Source organism: Gasterosteus aculeatus, chromosome 20 (genome assembly GCF_964276395.1).
Source record: "Gasterosteus aculeatus chromosome 20, fGasAcu3.hap1.1, whole genome shotgun sequence".
In the NCBI taxonomy this organism is placed as follows: Eukaryota; Metazoa; Chordata; class Actinopteri; order Perciformes; family Gasterosteidae; genus Gasterosteus; species Gasterosteus aculeatus.
This window is the reverse complement of record NC_135707.1, coordinates 10,088,728-10,107,387: the sequence shown is the minus strand read 5'-3', so window position 1 is coordinate 10,107,387 and position 18,660 is coordinate 10,088,728. Positions and strand designations below refer to the sequence as shown.

The following is an 18,660-nucleotide window of genomic DNA, read 5'->3' as shown; positions in this document are numbered from 1 at the left end:
GTTCATCTTAATGTAGAGCTCATGTGACTGAATGTGAAACCGCGTCTTCTGTTGGTGTGAATTTTCGAACAAATGGAATGTATTTATGAAGAAACGGTAAAACGATTCCTCATCCTATTAGGCACATTATTTCTTAGGCCACGGGTCTCTCAATAAAACAATATAAAGGTTTACTGTTTAAAGTTGTTAGATTAAAAAGTGGTTGTGATAGAAACTAGGATTACTGAAAAAATGTTTAGGCTGGACTTCAATCCAAATTATATTCTAACTGTGCTTAAAACATCTTTATAGTGTGTAAATACACAAAAAGGTGCAATTAATAAGTAAATGACACTTGTCTGTTTGGTAACACGCCACTGAAACACCTCATACAACAATTTCCATTATTGGTTTTCAGAATTATAAAAATTCACCTGTAGCTCGGTGTGAAAGAATGAACGTCTTTCGTAAATGTTCATTGAAAACAGTCACATGCTCACTGCTCCAGAGTGCTGCTGCCATATAAGAAATGACGAAACTCCCGTCCTTCACTACCTACACGAGGCCGCTCTGCCTGGAGGATCATGAGAGACATGCGTGTTATTTTCTGTCATCACATCATCCCGGTCTCTCATACCTCGATGAATGTGGCAATCTGTCTGCCGTTCCACTTCTCAGTAGCTGACAGGATGAGCCCATTGATGGCGGCTTTCTTTGATCCTACTCTCCGTGCCTAATGACTCTCTGTGCAGCCTGGATCCCAGGATACAGCCTCTTCACAAGGTGTCTCTCTCTCTCGCTCATTCTCTTTCTTTCACTCCCTCGGGCGTCCCCGATCAAATGAATGACATACTTACGGGATGCAGAGACATCCGGAGACGAAAACAACGGTTCCTGTTATGATTGGGAACAGACGTAGTTGAGGTTTTCTTTAAGGAGCGATGAGGACTTGGATACATCATCAAAGGCTGTCAGGTCCATGAAGAATTGAGCACTAAGTTTTGTCGGCTATCGTGTATTTGCACAAAAGGATGTGGATTAACATCCCGGTTGAAGTGCAGAGATTTTTCTAAACATACTTCAATAAATGAACTTTAAAAACCCCACTAAAAGATCATATCAATCACAACCTCTTTATGACTCAAATCGGGCTTTTTAATACTCTGAGAAATGAGTGAGAGTTTCCATGGTTTGTTCTGTTCATTTTCTCCTTAACATGCCTATAAGCGCATGTGTAAGTGAATGCCCTCACTATGTGAATCACCATTGGCACATGCAGAAATATTCCATAGCTTTCAGCCATGTACCTGAACAACGGTTGAGGGGATAAACATCAGACTGTTTGTTTTGGAGTTTCTGCTTAAAGCAGTGATAAAACGAACAATAAGGCTTTTGAATTTTCTTCACTCTGCGTCTTGATTGCTTTTTAACCGCTGCTTGGAGAAACTACAATCAAAATGAAGAAAAAAGAAAATGCCTCCAGCCAGAGCGATTATGGTTTTATTTACCATTCCTGTTCCTGAAGCTCTCCCTTTCTCGAACTGGCCCATTTCCCTTGTGATTACAGATGAAAACTGGAGCTTCTTTATGTGATTTATTGTACACTTATGCCAAAGTATTATGTGTAAAGGATACAACGGCATTAAAGGGATAATCCCAGTAAACAACGGTTACCCTCCTTGAATGAATGGAAGGTTTGAAGGGAAATCTATTCTGGCTCTCTTGCAAAACTCAATCATTAAGGATAAAATGTTGTTCCAGGTCTTGTTTACAATACAAATCCTTTGCTTGACCATAACACGCAGACAGGAAAATGAAACCTGTAACCGTTCCATACAAGAGACCTTTTAAAAAGGAGGTGACAGTGACGGGATCGAGTTGTGAAGGAAGAGGAACTTGCGTGAACTGTTTGCTGCCCTTTTACATTCAGGAACAGCATACAGAACCTGCCTTTGAAGTGGAGTGAAAAAGCTGTTGCTCAACAACAAACAAAAGGGCACATTGTCTGAACCCGGCAGCTGACATGCAAAGCAGCCGAGCATTCACAGAATGCAAAACATGTTCATACGAACAAAGGAGCCACTGATCTGTTGGTGTAAACCGACTGATACAATTCACAGCGTAATCATCTTCCGACCGTCTTCTTCTCTTTTTAGGTCAGAAATTGTGGCAAATGTATATTTTACTCATTCATTATTTTGATAAATTACACAGGCCCAAGGTCCATTGTAATCTTTTTTTATTCTGGTATCGTTTTCCTTTTCCACTTACTGCCTTTATTGCAATCATCCCGTGCGATAAAATACACTTTATAAATTCAGTCTTTCCACGTCTGAACCCACATGACAGCGTCTGTGCGCCACCAAGTGGTGACCTGTAGCAATTGTTAAAAAATCTCCAAAATGCATCGGCAGCATTTCCACAACACAAAAGAACATAAACCAAACATTTTATTACAATGTCATTTACAAAATAAAGACGTAATAAACATTACGTTAACACACAATGATAACTAAACCTTTCAACGTGAACACATGAATAGTCAACAAAAGAAACCGCGTGTTTAAGTGACCGTTTACGATCTTGAACACAGGTTTGCATTGCAAATGAACACTTGCTCATTCTACAGATCCTGTGGATGCGGGAATCTCAGAGAGCTGACAACATATATGAAAGAAGTGAAAGGCTGAAAACGGAACCCATTGCCCCCCTCAGAGAGATACCAGCAATAACATCCATGGACTGAGGTAATACGTACACAGAATTTTTAATTAAAGCTCAAATAACGAATTGCATATCCAAATGTGAACTATTCCCTCAGAAACCAAAAGAAGCTGGCACCGGTACGGTAAAGCTCAACGTTACATAAAACCTTCCCTTCAAAACGAAGAACAGCGTAAACATGGATTCTCCATCTAAAACCAAACTTTTTAGACCGCGGCGCAGTCGCCGCACCAACCAAATTCACCTGAATCAAATAGTTAACATTTGTTAAAACACCATCACTCGCCAATGTGTTTCATCATGTTGCTGCCAAATTAAAAGGATTAAGCTTCATTTAAAAACATGTAAGGGTGCAAACAAACAGGGCGGGGGGGTTGAGGGCTCCCCAACAATGACGCGTCAGCCTCTGGGCTTCGTAACGCGTTCAAACCGCATTGACCAGGTTGGCCGTCTCCTCCATCTGTTTGTCCACTGCTTGCGTCATCGCCTCCAGAAACCTCTCGAGAGTTACCGTCGGCGTCTGCGGGCAAACCAACCGCATTACGAAACAACACGACTCGTCTCCCGGTTCGATCTGTGGAACCAAAATCAAAACGCTCACCTTGACAAACAGCGCGTGGGCCAGAAATGGCAGCTTCCTGAGCGCTCTTCCACTCAAACCTTTGCTCCTTCTGGGAAGGAGAAAGGAAAAACAAAAACATCAGTCCCCTCATGGCCGATGTCACTGGCCCTCGGATATTCGCACGGGGCTTTACTCACACAGCGATGTCCCGCAGGGTCAGACTGTGCTCGGACACCTCGCTCATGGCAAAGCCCATCGTCTCCAGCTCAAACATGGTGAAGAGCTGCTGCCGGGGGTAGATGATCTGACACTGCACACGTCAGAGAGGGAAATCTATCAACTCGCCCGATTATGTTTGCTGTGTTTTTGGTTTTGGCAAACGAAATCGCTTAGTCTTGTTGCTGCAATAAATATTAGGAGGAGTTGGGGATGAAAGACAAGAGGAGAGGGGGGATCGAACCGCCGACTTTTCAATCAGCGGACAACCTGCTCAAATCTTGAGGAGGAGCGGTGCTCCTTACCGCCATCATTGTTCTGTCTTTTGTCAAGATGTTGACTCAAACAAAGAAAATCCCCCAATAAACTATTAAACCAACGGGCCCTTTTCTAAGATACATTAGTTTGAACGTGGAAGTGTTCCAACTTGTTACGGCAAAAGTGTTTCGGATCACAACTTGCAAGTTTCCATTATGATTTCTATTTTTTTTTTTGTGTTTCCAATTATGTCATTTTATCAATATCCCGTGCATATCCTTAATATCAATTTGATCCCAAAAAAGAAGGAAAAGACCCGACCAGATAGTTCAGTCACCTTCATCAGCTCCTCCAGGCAGGAGAGATAGATGTTGTAAATGCCCTTCTCAGATGGAGGCCCGATGTACTGCTTGATGTCAGCTCTGTCCACAAACGCCAGGTCTATCTTCTGTGTCACATTGGAGGTCGTCAGGATCACTACATTGGAATGTCTGAAATAAGAGACCAAAAGTTGCAGTAAGAAAGGTTTCGGAAACAGAACATTGATCATTTTTGGTTTCTGACCGTTTGATCTGGTCCAGCTGGGTGAGAACAGAGTTGACCACTCGGATGGCGTCAGAGGGCTCCGTTCCCGCCTGGGAGGCACTCCTAGCTGCTGTCAGACTCTCCACCTACCATAAATCACAAATAGGTATTTGTCCCATAAAAGGCAATCACCAACACGAAAGACTTCAACATCATAGTCAATAAATAAATGGTGAGTGCGTCGATTGGACAGATTCCAACAATCAAGTTGATTTCCCTGAGGCCGATTTTTACCTCGTCAATCAGAACGAACACGAGAGCTTCTTTGTCGTCGATTAGTTGTTGGATCTTTTGAAACATCTTTGTGACCAATTTACCGCTCTGTAACAAAGAATGATGGAAATAATTTCATTTTCATCCAAAAGATGCTTCAAGCCATCAACTTACATAAAGAGAAGCCAGGCGTACCTCCGAGAACCACTTTGAGAACAAGCTGTGGCTGTTTATCTCGACAAATTGCCCATAAGAATACCTGCAAGGGAGAAAGTCTTTTGAAATTAAAAGTGCAGGTTCACTTACTGCTAAACCGGCTTCCTTTAAAAGAGGATTGACTTACCGACTCGACAGTCTGATCGACAACTTCTGGGCCAGCGCTTTGCACAGCGACGTTTTCCCGGTGCCCGGGGGGCCTGAATGTAGTAACACACAAAGGGGTCAATGAGCTGCATCACACACATCCTCCCTGGGATGACTTCAACTCATAAAAAACACTGGGATTTCTCTTCTGGTTATTTACCGTGAAGCAGCACAACGCGGTTCCACGAAATCAAGTTACTGTCAACATTTTTGTCCGAGAAGTAAATTGTTGTGGAAATGTAATTCAGGAGCTACAGGAAAACAAAGACAAGTAGAAGTTTAGCGGTGATCATTGAAAAGGTTGTGCAACTTAACTGCTATTTTGCTTTCCGGTCTTACCTGGGTTTTGACTCCACTCTCGTATACCAGACTCTCCCAAATGCCATTGAATTCAGCTGTTAGACAAACATGAAGTTATTTTAAGGAAATATTTAGCAACGATTGAATGATAGTTTGGGGGTCACTCCGAAACACAGTTTATGTTAAGAAAAATGAATGACTGACTTCCACTGGAAATAGAAAGAGTGAGAAAGCATGAATGCCGAACGCAGTGTTAAAGTACCTGCTGGCAGCAACCAGTGATTGGCGGCTGAAAGCTCTTCATCCTCCTCCAAACTGAGCGTGCTGGGTCCATCCTCATTCAAGGTGAAGATGTGAATGGAGACCGAGTAGCTCTTCAAATCAAGGGGCTGAGAAAAATAGGTTAATGAAGAAAACAATAAACTGCAAAGCATCACTACTTCACACAAACATACATACATTCACAAAGCAAACCAAAATAACAGACCTGTGTTATTAAATCATCTTGATCAACGATCGCCACAGATTCAACGTTTTTCTGCAGGAATTCCTTATCGAACTCGGTCCATTTGTAGTTTCCAAACAGCATGCCGTGTCGGTTCAGCAGACCCAGCACCTGTATCCTCACCTCGGACTTCTTAGCTGTGCTGGAATGAGAGAAAAGGTCTCGCTTTTACAGGACTTCCTCACATAGTGATAGCCGACAGATATCGATATGAAAATTGGTTTGGACACCGAGAAAAATAAGCTTCGGGCGAAACGCAGTGTATTTATTATTTGGCAAATAATCACGCATGTATTCACCGCCATGCTCAGCGAACCCACCTGTGAGATTTAACATGAACCTCGACGTCAATGTTTTGTTTCTGATTTTCCAACTCCATCCTGTCACCGACCGTCCGCCTGAAATTGGGAACAAAAGGAAAAACATTCACAGCTCCAAAAAGAGCTTTTCGACTGAGGTGGTCGTGTAGCTAACGTTTAGCTAACACCGCTGGCTAACGTTTAACAACCTAGGAGTAAAGGTAAACACCTCGCTACATTGACAAAACGAACACATTAAACTTACACCTTTCAGCGTTACGTTATCAGTCTGATGACTTGGATCAATAAAAGCTCCGGGACTCAATTAACTCTCGACAGTTCGCTGTGGAGGCAGAAACCCGACGAGCACTTGAAATCAGCGCGGCTTTATCAAACCGGAAATACGTCACAGTTTGGGCTCAGCGCTTCCGCCGGCCGCTAGCTCTCTGGTTGCTACGGTTTGTTGCGTCTAGACCGACGCTAGCGACCATTGGCACCGTAATTGGAGTAGACACGAGTCTTCTTCCATAAAGACGGAGAAATGGGGAAAAAACACAAGAAGCATAAACCGGAGTGGAGAACAGTCGATGGTACCTGAATGCGTATTTTACTATTAGTCACCGCATCGCTTTTGTTCCAGCTAGCTGTGTGCTAGATAGCTTAGCTGGCTAACCAAACAGGAAAAGACAGCAGGTTTATAATATATTTTTGTTTTTGTAAAATCAACTCTGCCACCTCATCCACATCCCTCATCTGTCTGGTTTCATTCTCTACCAAAACCCCGAGTTAATCAGTTCTGTATAAGTAACATATAATATCATTTACAATTTGTAATTATTTATTTATGGCCGTGTCAATAAGATAACACTACGCAAGTAACCTAAGATATATAAAAACATTTTTAACTCAAGAAATGTAGTTGATTTAAATCAACTTTGGTCTTTAAGTATTATGGAATTACGTCCTGCAAAACAATGCCGTTGAATGCAATAAAACGTAGTCACACAATAGACGCAATATACGACAAGCTCCAACTTCATATAACGTGATCTAACTGATCAACAATACACAACTTATTTTGCAATCGATAACAGATATGACCTACAGCGTTCTTACCATACTAATGGCAACATCGTTAAAAAAAAACAGTATGACCTGCTCCTCCCTCAGCCTGTAATCGATATATCCCCTGTTTTGTTGGTAGACTATGAGGACAAGGCCCTTGAGAAGCCCCTGAAGCTTGTGCTCAAAGTTGGAGGGAGTGAGGTGACGGAGCTCTCGGGTTCGGGACACGACTCGAGTTACTACGATGACAGATCGGACCATGAGCGGGAACGCCACAAAGACAAGAAGAAGAAGAAGAAGAAAAAGTCTGAAAAGGATAAAGACAAATATGTGGATGACGAGGAGAGAAGACGGCGTAAGGTTGGTTTGGAAAATAACATTACATTACATTACATGTCATTTAGCGGACGCTTTTATCCAAAGCGACGTACAATAAGTGCATTCAACCATAGGGTACAAACTCAGGAGAACAAGAAACAAAACATTAGAACTTATTTATCTGTGTTGTGCCGCTATAAGTAAAAAAATAAATAAATACAAATGCCATCACACTATAGGAGGAAAAGAGGAGGAAGAGAGAGCGGGAGCAGAACGAATCAGAGACAGCAGCTTCTACTGCTGCCAGCACCGGTGTACCTGTTGAGCCTTTCACATTACCAAAAAGTCTAAGTATTGGATTGGAGGTGAGTCAAACCCGAGAACATGGCACAATACTTCCTTAATGTTTTTGCTGGCACGACACTGACATTGTGACAACATCTCATCAGCCGGAAGAGAAGAAAAAGAAGAAAGAGAGAGAAAGAGAGCGAGAGTTTGAGCTGGATCCTGATCCTGAAGTGGATGAGTTTCACCACAGTTTGAAGTTGGACTTGGATCAACAAGGAGACAGGCCGTTCCGAGCATGCAGGACGCAACAAGGTAAGAATGCCTCTCTGTGAAGAAAACGCAACCGTTACTTTTAAATGTGTCTATAGACATCTGTATTCTTTACGTTTGCCCATTGCAGAAAGTGAATCCACTCCTCGTCAACAACTGCTGGAGCACTTTCTGAGGCAGTTGCAGAGGTGAGGAACAATGACTCAGTCTGATGGCTGAATCCACCGGTGATGCAGACCGTCTTTTGCTGAAGCACTTATCATTAAGGCCACGTACATGTCCACAAGAGATATCATGAACCAATTGGCCTATTCCCTTGGTATTTACAAAAGGAATATCAAATTTTTCCAGTCTTTGAGTGTTTTCGTTGACATCACTTCAGTTCAAAATTTTCTGTTTTGCAAACAGAATGTCCCTTAATATAATTGTCATGCATTAAATAACTTGAACACCCACATTGTTAGAAGGGAACAAACACATGTGACTTTTACACCATTTGACTCAAAGAAGTTTTTTTCTAAGCAGCAACCACAAAAAATGTTTTCGTATGGTGCAATAAACATTGCTGCCTTTATGGGCTGCAGGTTTTCAGTCTTTGGTCTATCGGCGCCTTTATTATTGTGAGTGAGTGACTTGTCAAAACAAATCTTAAGGTCAGTGCTGTATTGAATAACATTGTGCGTCTTGTGTCTTTCCAGGAAAGACCCCCATGGATTTTTCTCCTTTCCAGTAACGGATGCGATCGCCCCTGGTTACTCAATGATCATCAAACATCCGATGGACTTCAGCACCATGAAAGACAAGATTATAAAAAATGAATATAACACTGTTACAGAATTCAAGGTGAGGATACTTTTCAACACAGAGTGAGAGTTCGGATGGTGAATATGTATTTATTTTGAGTGTATAATAAAATGTGTGTGGACCCCGTTTTGGCCTTCAGGCGGACTTTAAGCTGATGTGTGACAATGCCATGGTGTACAACAGACCAGAGACGGTCTATTACAAAGCTGCCAAGAAACTGCTTCATACAGGATTTAAGATGATGAGCAAGGTAAGAGAGGGTGAATCTCCACTTAAAACATCCCTGTGGTCATCAACAACTTTCTGCTGTTGCTTTCTATTTTCTTCATCGTACTCTCATATCCAGACATTTGCAATCAGACAAAGTTGCCACTTTCTTCCTCTGCCCTGTGCGCAGGAACGGCTGTTGGCTTTGAAACGCAGCATGTCTTTCATGCAGGAAATGGATTTCACCCAGCAGGCGGCCATTTTGGGAGACGAAGACCTTACATCTGATATTCCTCCTCCAGAGATAATCCCCACCCCAGTAGAATCAGCTAAGAAGTCCAAGAAACAGCCCGTTAAAGACATGAAGGAAGTTATCAGGTATTTTCTATTTGTAATATCTGAAAAATGTGTCTTTTTCTGTACAACATCAGTGTGATGATGCGTTGTCTCCTTTGTTGTCTCAGTGACCTGTTTGAACTAGAGGGAAACGCATGCAGCCTGACCGACAGCACAGCAGAGGAGCACGTCCTGGCACTGGTTGAGCATTCCGCAGATGAAGCTCGGGATCGGATCAACAGATACATGCCCAACTCCAAGGTTTTCCTTTTAGCTTGTGGTGTCTAATTTACCATTCATACACACTGACTACCAGCTAAAGTTATATTGTGTTACATAAAATCACAGGGTGTTCGTAAGGCTTCCACGCGTCACGGTGTTACTTCTTCTATGCAGTAAGTTGTGACAAGTTTTTTCTCCGATCCATGTTTTCAGATGGGCTACTTGCGTAAAGAGCAGGACAGTTCTCTCTTATACACTGTTGTGAATCAGCTGGATCCTGAGGCAGAGGGTTTGTTGTTTATTCTCTTTTTTTAAACATCTTTCAAATATTCACTACGCGTGAGTGTAATTATTCTTAATGTATTGCAGAAGACGAGATTCATAAAGTGGACCTGAGTTCTCTGTCAAATAAGCTTCTGCCTGGATTAACGACCTTGGGTTTCAAAGATGACAGGCAACACAAAGGTATCCAGTCACTCAATGCTGCTAGTTTCATTCATCTAAATAACAATGACTCACATATGACAGAAAGTGTATGACTTAAAAAGGATCTTTTTTTTGTTGCCCTGTGTAGTAACGTTTCTGAGCAGTGCATACAACGTTCAGACCCTTCAGAAGAACTCCGTCTTTCCCGACCTGCTACCCGACGAGGTGGACACGCTCTATTCTGCCTATGGCGACGAGGCGGGGGTACAATGTGCTCTCAGGTAGGCAAACCTTTTTGTCATTAGCTAAATTTTAGATATCGGAAATGATCTTGTGTCTCAGCCTGTGTAATATGTAAACTTTCACCCAAAGCATACAGGAGTTTGTCAAGGGCTGCGGAGGCGTCACGAGGCGTTGGGTCGACAGGCTACTGGACACGATGACCGCGGGCGATCACACTAAAGCTGTCAATCAAATCCGACAGGTATCTGACTTCTACCTAATACACAGCAATACAAGCATTGCACGGCTGTCTGCACCAATGCCACCGCAGACGGGTCTCCCACCTGTTTCCTAATTGATTTTCATTTCTTTACATTTCAGAAGAGAAACATCGCGCTAATACCCGAGGAAACCAAATCCAACATCTGTGACATACAGGTATGTGGCAGTTCTCTTGAAACTGAAGATACGTTGAGGTAGTCGCTCGGCTGTGGGACTGAAGCTGTGTATTTTTGTTTAGATGGCAGACGGCACGGGACTGGGGGACAGTGGCTCAGTCCTGGACTTCATGTCAATGAAGAACTATCCTGATATGTCTCTGGAATTATCCCTGCTGAACTCATTAGGTGATTATGTCCATCAACGTTTGGACTAACGCGTTTTTTTTTTTGTGTACAATTCCAGTCTTTCATAACAGTAATATGAGTATGGTGAAAGTAGCAGTCAATGTACTTAAAGTAAACATAACGGAATATTGGATGTAACTCTCCACTCTGTCTTTTCTCCTTTTAAATGGAAGTTGTGCATTTATTATTTCATTTTACTGTCTTACAACGATCTTCCCTCTTTTCTTTATCAGGTAAAACAGTAAAAAAAGAGCCTGGCAACGAGGAGGGCCAGCAGAGCTTTGACGAGGCAGACAAACTCCTGCAGGAGTTCCAGGATGCTCAAGTGGACAGAGTCGGCTCTAGGCCTTCGTCCAACCTGTCCTCCCTTTCTAATGCCTCAGAGAGGGATCAGCACCACTTAGGTATCTGCTATAGGTGTAGGACTAAAAAAGTAATTGCACAGAGGGGACCCCTTTATGTGCTTTCAACAACGTATAATTGTGATTTGCACGCCACCATGTCATAATACCGTGTTGCTAAATATCAGCTATAAACCCCCCCACTATAAAGTCTGCCGACTTTCAATGGTTTCCAAAGGATAGTAACACCAGTGCAACAACTGAAGAGCCGTGTGTTCCTTCTTCCGCAGGGAGCCCGGCCCACCTGGATCAGTCTGAGATGGTTCACGATCCCTACGAGTTCCTGCAGTCTCCGGAGACAGAGAGCACAGCCAACACCTGACCACACACAACGCCATTCGGTTTCTCCTGTGGCTAACAGCAGAAGCTTGGACTGTTTAAATGAAAATTAAATGTTTTTAAGACTGAATATCATTCATTGCGTCGAGTCTTGTTGTCTAGTTGTATGTTTTTGTGTGCAACAAATAAACACTTGTGTGCGGTTCCATAAGCATGCGAGCAGTGATCTTATCTGTGTTGGCTGTCGCTCTGATAAAAGTTGCTTGCTTCACTTGAGGGGCGAGCTCCATGCGCGGACGCTCCGCTGGAAAAGAGCAGCGCTCCGGAGCTGCGGCGCGCATGCGCAGTAGGACTGTTTCCATGGCGCTGCTCCGACCTGCTGAGCGAGTTGATTCTTCAACTTCCGATTCACGTCCTTCGGGGACACAAATAACAGGACGTCGGGCGGTTTTAATTGTTTTTTACCGGGTGTTTTCCGATCGCGTTGTTCGGGCGACGTGTTTTTTTTTATTTATTTTTTTAAATGTGGCTTTTGCTTAGTGGAGCACGCGCGCTACTGATAAACTAATCATTTGGTATCAGACTCTCGGTCCGTAATTGAACAGGAGCGTATATTGTTTTTACCCCATGGCCACTTTCTTTCAACGGCGAATGTAAGTATTTCTGCATTAATTAAAATAGACTGTGCTATTGTAAAATTAAACCTGTATTATTGTTGGCTTAAATGTGTAGTTTTTTTGTAAAGCCTTGGAAATGATTTGAGACAAAATGCTATGTGTGATAAAACAGAGCCCCTTTAATAACGCTAGTTACTTAAAAAAACAAATAGTTTAATAGCAAACAGCCATTTCATTAATAAGTCATAAACAAAACAAACATTAATTGCATTTAAATCCCACAAATTGCAGTCAATTTACAGGTTATCTTTAGAATATGTAACCGCATTGGTGCACATATGTATAAACTATGTAATGCTCGACAAAACTGTTGACAGTATGAACAGTTTTTGTGTTTAACTAAATGCAGCCTGAGTATACTTCAGTAATGGCTGAGCAGTCACTGTATCATCATCATGCTCAACTCATTTTCCTAACTCATTTCCCCATCAAATACAGTCACAATCTGCTGCGGCTGGACCTGCGTGTTGTACGTCTAACGTGTGGAGGAAGCTCCTTCTCATCCCACCCGTGTTTGTCCTCCAGATGAACTGCTTCAGCCAAAAGCTGAGACGCACCGCTCCCACAGGCGGCGGCAGTAGGATGGAGCTGGTGCCCTCGAAGCCCCCCAGGATGAACGGATGGTCATGGCCCCCTCAGGCTTTCCAAGTGGCTGGCTGGCTGGTGTGCAGCTACCTCGCCGTGGTCAGCTTCGGCATCTATATCCCTCTACTGCCCCTGCCATGGAAGCACGTGGCCTACGCTGTATCCTTATCATGCAGAGAAAATCTAGCTGTTGTAGTAGACGAGCGTTAAGTGTGCGGCAATTGGCTTGTCGGCTTTGAATATGCAGCAAACGTCTCTGCTAAGGTTTTGTTTGGACAGTTGGAGAAGACAAGGATGTTGTTGTGAGGCCTGTATGGGCTGCAGTCACACCAAACGTGCCTCTGTCTCTGTGACTGCGGCCTCTATTAAGCAAAAAAGACGTAATCAATGGTGTTTTAGTCAAATGGTGAATGCTGCATGAACACTGGTCCATTAAACTGAGGCTTTGGGAACAGTCAATTTCTTCAGAACTGACTTCATTTCTCACACAAACGATCCACTTTTTTCCCTTTGGCCACTTACTGTTCTGCACTGTTTTGTCATATATTCTAGTATTTTTTCGAAAAATTATCGCTATTTTCCTTGACTCTTGTCGTGCGCAGCTGGCTGGAATTTCTTTTATTGTACACATCTTTGCCCACGTTGCCGTCGTAACAATAGACCCAGCGGATGTCACTGTGAGGGCCAAACGGAGCTATTCCAGTCCAACGGCGCTTTTTGACAGGTCGAAGCAAACGCATGTCATCCAGGACCAACACTGTTATCTATGCGATGTCAAGGTGTACGTATTCTCCAATGCCATTTAGGTTTTTCAAAACTCGTAGTAATTTGGCAACTATGAAAACGGGTTTTATGATGTCTAACATGATGCGTCTTCACGTAGCGGCCCTAAAGTAAAACACTGTGGCGTTTGCAACAAGTGTGTGGAGGACTTTGATCACCATTGCAAATGGTTGAACACCTGTGTGGGTGGCAGAAACTACTGGTAAGAGAACGCTGTGGATGGACTTCATGTACCTGACTTCATGTCTGATGTTTAAATGAACGGGGGAATGCTTTATGAACTAACATCAGCTTCTGTGTGCGCCTTCAGGTGCTTCTTTGTGGCGCTGTCCTCTGCCATGCTGGGCATCCTCCTGCTGGTTGTGGTCTTTTTATTCATATTTATTCAGCATTACCTAGATCCAAACAGCCTGCGGACCGCCCCGCAGTTTGACAGTGAGTCACCGTAATATTTTACTCTTTCTTTTTATTTTTTATTAAATCCGTCATTTAAAGCTATTTGAGTGTTAAGAGTGTTTTTGTGCTACTTTCTGTAGGTGTAATGGGGAATGGTACATGGCTGGTGTTTTTACCCTTAGCACCCATAAAGACCGGTTCAGCCATTTTCCTTTTATTAGCGTTCATAACAGCCGTGCTGAGCATCACCTGCATGCTGCTGCTCGGCCATCTGCTGGTCTTCCACCTCTACCTCTGTGAGTCAAAATCCTCAAGACTTAAACTTTTGGCTTAACTGTGGCTGTCTTTTCCTCATCCGGGTCAACATCCCCCATTACTTCCCTCTTTGCTTTACAGTTTGTAAAGGCATAAGCACATATGATTATATAAAGAGGCAGCGACAAAAAGAAGCCAAAAACATTGAAACAGGAAATCACCAAGATGCCAAAATCAATAGCGGGGACCGACAGGTGAGACGTGTCCTTTGCTTCTTACTGACTGTGATTTGTTCATTTGTTCACGCGAGTGTAAAAAAGTTTTCTGTTGACTTTTTTTTAAAGAATCAAGAAACTTCAATTGACTGTGAGCCGGCATTATCGCATAGTTCAGGGTAAAATTCCTTAAAGCTCTTCTTACACCATTTTTACAGCCAGTTTTCTAGATAATTAATGTGATTCTGGTTTTGCTGCAGTACCTGCCAATTTGACAACGAAGGCCCACTCACAAGGCGACTTTCAGAGTCGATTTGCACTGAGGTAATCATGTCTGCCGAAATCTTACTTTTATTTGTTTTGCATCAAATGCATTAAAATTGTATTTGGTTTTGCAGGTGGAAAACTTTAATAAATCAGCAGCTAAAGAGAATAGTTTCCATTATGGCACAGAGAGTCCCACAAACAACACAGCAAGTAAGTATTTAACTTCAATTATTAACGCCACAGAGTGCTGCGGGAATGAACCTCAGTTAGCATGTTTGCCCTTCCTGTCCCCTTGTATTGGTTTTCTTCAGTGTTTTTTAATCTGTGTTCTGGTTAGATGCCTGAATTATGGTCTTTGATTTACAGAATCTTGAGAGATTTGAGTCATTTTAAATAAATATGTGAGCAGATAACGCTCTGTGAATCCTGGAGCTTTTAATTTGGTAAATGGGTCAAAGGTCATTGCGCTGACTAGTCAGCATTTACAGCCTTGTTGTGCAAACTCAAGCTCGTACGACTGTGGTGTTATTCATTTATAACCCAATGTTGGCTCAATATTTCTCCAAATAGTATTCACTCTAAAAAATGGTTTTCATTCATAAAAATGGACAAAGCTAAGGTATTAGGAACACAGTATAAGTAATCACACCACAAACGTCAGGTAGGAGTATTACATTAGATATGCAATGTTTGTTAGAATGAATTATTGTGAAAATGAATTGAAAAGGATACACGCATTGTTGTTTCTGTCACATGTATTGCCATTTGTAATACACTTCTCTCCGTTTTGTTTCCCGTGTGTCTTAAATGTGTCAGTGAGCGATTACAAAAGCTGCAAGCTGGACACTGAAGAGGCTCAGGCCGCGTGTCAGAAGTCTGGACAGCCTGTCCCCGGAGTGCAGGACCCTCTGGGAAGCTCCGTTATGACCCCAGATGACACTTAGCAGTTGGTAATGTTTGCATGGTGGTGCATGAGGATATGCTGCTGTGAGAAATGTTCAAAATCATTCTGAAGATATGCCTCATGAAACTGAGCCATACGACCATGGAGCATTGTTGATAAGGACAGAGTTGGACTTAACTCCACAGTTTGATCATCCAATGGACATTGTGCATGCAGTTGGAATAGCTGTGGATCTGTCATGGTGTTTTGGTCTTTTCTTTCCATTTTACCGCAGTTTTTTTAAACGATTGATTTATTTAAAGCATTGTTTTATCTCACTCACGTGTATAGAAAGTCAAAGTTCAGTCCCAATTCCTCTGTTCTGCTGGCCTCAGTCAGATAGCTGGTAGTCCGCTGATATCTGCAGCATGAGGCCGGATATTGTCAGCCTACATTGGGTATCAAATAATATACACAGTAACTTTTAGCATCTGGTCATTTTAGCTGATGGCCAAAGGTTAAGCCTTTATGTTTTATATTTCATTCAAAAATTTGAAGAAAGCACAGTATCAGCCCATTAAGAGCTCATTTTTTAAAGCAAGCCGTCACATATTGTCCCCACTAGATGGCCGCGTTACAACCGTCGCTTAATGATTAGGGGAACACAAGGAGTAACGTTTGAGAAAGTCACCCGAAAGGGGACTGACACAGAAAAGGCTACCAAAGCACTCGCTTGTTTAACAAGGAATTACATTTATTAACAAAAAAACCCAAGGCTTAAGATTTCAAAAGCCAAAACAACCAACAAACAACAATACACGAAATAGAAAAAAGACAATACCAAACTCCTTTAATAGCCATTAAGAGGAAATACGTTGTGCAAAAGTAATGGCAGAGAAGAAACACAAGACAACTTTCAAAAGCAAAAGTATCACAATTTTGGCAAAGCTGTATCAAGATGCAATGAAAGAATGAATTAATCTCCAACAGAGAGAAGTCACACGAGCTAAACAGGGATTTGGAAACTGAATCTATGAAGCTTCACTGTTTGTTTAACCAGAATGAGTTGGGAACACTCAGATATGGGTGATACGGGCCTCCACAGACCTCAAATAGAAGGGCAAACTTTAGCGTTTTGTTTTCATTATGTTTCTGCATAATTGAGAGTATGTTGCCTCTGAGAATATTCAATATCATTTTCTATGTGGCTTTAATAAAATATTGATCTACAAACTGTGAGATGTAGTCATGTTCAGTTATTAAATCCCACATAATATTATAAAGGAGGTCATGGAGCACATGAATGGTGGTAGTACTGTGTGTGTATAACACATTTTGGTTCTCAATCCATTCAATCAACTTTCAGACTCAAGGTCCAGATAGCACAAAACAGCAAACACAAATATAAAGATAAAAAAAGAAAAGAAAAATGCAAGCAAGGACACAAGCAGAGTACATAGACCTACAAAGGCCTTATGAACAGACAACTGTACCAATGTCTCCACAGCTGAGACTGGTAGCGTGAAGTGATAAACTTTATACTTGACAAACCCAAGATGATTTCATTTTTTAGAGATGTTAACCCGGAAGATACATTTATACATAAGATTTCTTAATACAGCTTTGAAAGTATTAACTCCCGCGGCCAAACATTTCACTGGCACTACACCATCTCGGCCTCTTTAGTAATATTTGCATGGCATCATTATAAGCTACTTGGAGTCTCTGTAGACTTGATTTTTTTCTTTATTGGACCACAAGTGTGCAGTATGTGGTGTACAATAAGCTCTAAACAGAGACATATTCACTCCAACTGTACACATACCAAATTTGCATGAAAGAATGTTAGCCTGTGCATACATCTTATGACATTGCCGATATCATCATCATCATCATCGTTCATCTGTTCTGTGATAAAGTGTTCAAGATGTTTTACCTTATCACAGGCAATGAGGTAGTGATCAGACAATTTAAAATTAGGGAATTTTAGAATTCTGTCCCGTCTGTATTACCAATCATGCACCCAGTATTACAGGCTTCCAACTGCTTGGAAAGATCATCAATATATAGATTAAAAAGGACTGGGGACAGAATCCCTCCTTGTCGGACACCATTGCTGACCCCAAATGGGGCCGAGACACTTTGGCCGCATTTTACTTGCATTGTCTGGTGGGTATACCAGTAAGCCAGAATTCTCACGATGTGTTTGAGGGCACCTCTTTGACTCAATTTTTTAAACAATTTTTCATAATTAACATGGTCAAAAGCTTTCGAGGCATCAATAAAACACATGAGAACGGATGAGTTTTGACCTCTATATATATTGACAATTCCATTTTAAGGCATCAAGGCCAAACTGTCATACATGTTGGTGAAGTTTGTGTTTGTGTCCCGTCTTACGTCTGATTTTGAGACTTCCAGTTTTATTGTGGCGTCTAAACCCCCTCTCGTTTCAGGTGTCTTGCCCTTCCTCAGGTGTCTCCTGTTTGTCTCCCCTGATTCCCAATTGTCTCCACCTGTTCCCTCACCTCCCTCATGGATACTTATTGTCTGCGTCTCCCTTTGTCCTGTGCCAGTGTGTCTTGTAGTTTTGCATGTTCACCCGCGTTAGTATTGTGATGTGAAAAGGATCGTTGTATTTTGGTGTTATTAGATATATGATATTATTTGAATAAATCTCCTGCAGTCAAGCCTCTCTGCGTCCTTGTCCTCCTCCCCGGCTCCGGCCCGACTGATACAAACTGGGTATCTGAGGAGTGAATAAACTCATTTAATCTGTCTATTATGATTATTTCCAGGACTTTTGACAGAATACTGGCCAGAGCAATGGCCATTGTAATATAAACGCAAGAATCCTTTTTGATGTGCTGGGTCTGAAAGGAAGAAAACATCTGCATGGGATATTAGAAGCCTGAAGCCTCAAACAGTGTACATGCGCACATATATGTACGCAAAACATGAGTACATGTTGTAATTAAACAACCACATCAGTTTAAAATATATTAGTTATCTGCCGTTTCATTTAGTTATTGCTCATGAAAGGGGGAATTATTGAGAAAGTCCTAATGAGGTGATGGCTGCAATTAACCACACAGTGGCGCACTTGAAGCAGCTAGAGGACTATTATGTCA

General features: G+C 42.1%; 3 protein-coding genes across 7 annotated transcripts in view; 2 read left to right on the top strand and 1 right to left on the bottom strand.

The window, feature by feature from the left end:
- Positions 1-2,201: 2,201 nt before the first annotated feature.
- Positions 2,202-18,660, bottom strand: part of trip13 (thyroid hormone receptor interactor 13) — a 32,772-nt gene continuing 16,313 nt past the window's right edge. For both annotated transcript variants that reach the window (XM_078095095.1, XM_078095096.1), the window contains exons 14-26: positions 6,026-6,103; positions 5,688-5,847; positions 5,463-5,589; positions 5,240-5,295; positions 5,061-5,151; positions 4,881-4,953; positions 4,733-4,796; positions 4,559-4,645; positions 4,304-4,410; positions 4,077-4,230; positions 3,463-3,575; positions 3,305-3,374; positions 2,202-3,223 (exon numbers count right to left, since the gene is read on the bottom strand). In XM_078095095.1, coding sequence (XP_077951221.1) covers positions 3,128-3,223; positions 3,305-3,374; positions 3,463-3,575; positions 4,077-4,230; positions 4,304-4,410; positions 4,559-4,645; positions 4,733-4,796; positions 4,881-4,953; positions 5,061-5,151; positions 5,240-5,295; positions 5,463-5,589; positions 5,688-5,847; positions 6,026-6,103 — 1,276 coding nt within the window. In that variant the 3' untranslated portion in view covers positions 2,202-3,127. The remainder of the gene's footprint in view (positions 3,224-3,304; positions 3,375-3,462; positions 3,576-4,076; positions 4,231-4,303; positions 4,411-4,558; positions 4,646-4,732; positions 4,797-4,880; positions 4,954-5,060; positions 5,152-5,239; positions 5,296-5,462; positions 5,590-5,687; positions 5,848-6,025; positions 6,104-18,660) is intronic.
- On the top strand, positions 6,269-11,603 carry brd9 (bromodomain containing 9). Of its 3 annotated transcripts, none has more exons than XM_040165216.2 (17): positions 6,269-6,594; positions 7,209-7,429; positions 7,627-7,752; positions 7,837-7,987; positions 8,076-8,133; positions 8,644-8,788; positions 8,889-8,999; positions 9,147-9,334; positions 9,421-9,553; positions 9,728-9,803; positions 9,884-9,979; positions 10,089-10,221; positions 10,313-10,424; positions 10,544-10,600; positions 10,683-10,788; positions 11,022-11,192; positions 11,420-11,603. In XM_040165216.2, the coding sequence occupies exons 1-17, from the start codon at positions 6,546-6,548 to the stop codon at positions 11,509-11,511; spliced, it is 2,025 nt and encodes a 674-aa protein (XP_040021150.2). In that variant the 5' UTR covers positions 6,269-6,545; the 3' UTR covers positions 11,512-11,603. The 3 variants fall into 3 exon arrangements, with proteins under 3 accessions (XP_040021150.2, XP_077951223.1, XP_040021151.2); XM_078095097.1 differs by having other exon boundaries at positions 6,410-6,594; positions 9,189-9,334; XM_040165217.2 differs by having other exon boundaries at positions 6,410-6,594; positions 9,887-9,979.
- zdhhc11 (zDHHC palmitoyltransferase 11) lies at positions 11,744-16,768 on the top strand. Of its 2 annotated transcripts, none has more exons than XM_040165225.2 (11): positions 11,744-12,121; positions 12,671-12,889; positions 13,333-13,511; positions 13,614-13,715; positions 13,824-13,948; positions 14,050-14,205; positions 14,306-14,418; positions 14,509-14,558; positions 14,640-14,703; positions 14,778-14,856; positions 15,463-16,768. In XM_040165225.2, exons 2-11 carry the CDS (start codon positions 12,671-12,673, stop codon positions 15,588-15,590), a joined length of 1,215 nt encoding a protein of 404 aa, XP_040021159.2. In that variant the 5' UTR covers positions 11,744-12,121; the 3' UTR covers positions 15,591-16,768. The 2 variants fall into 2 exon arrangements, with proteins under 2 accessions (XP_040021159.2, XP_040021160.2); XM_040165226.2 differs by having other exon boundaries at positions 11,992-12,121; positions 12,584-12,889.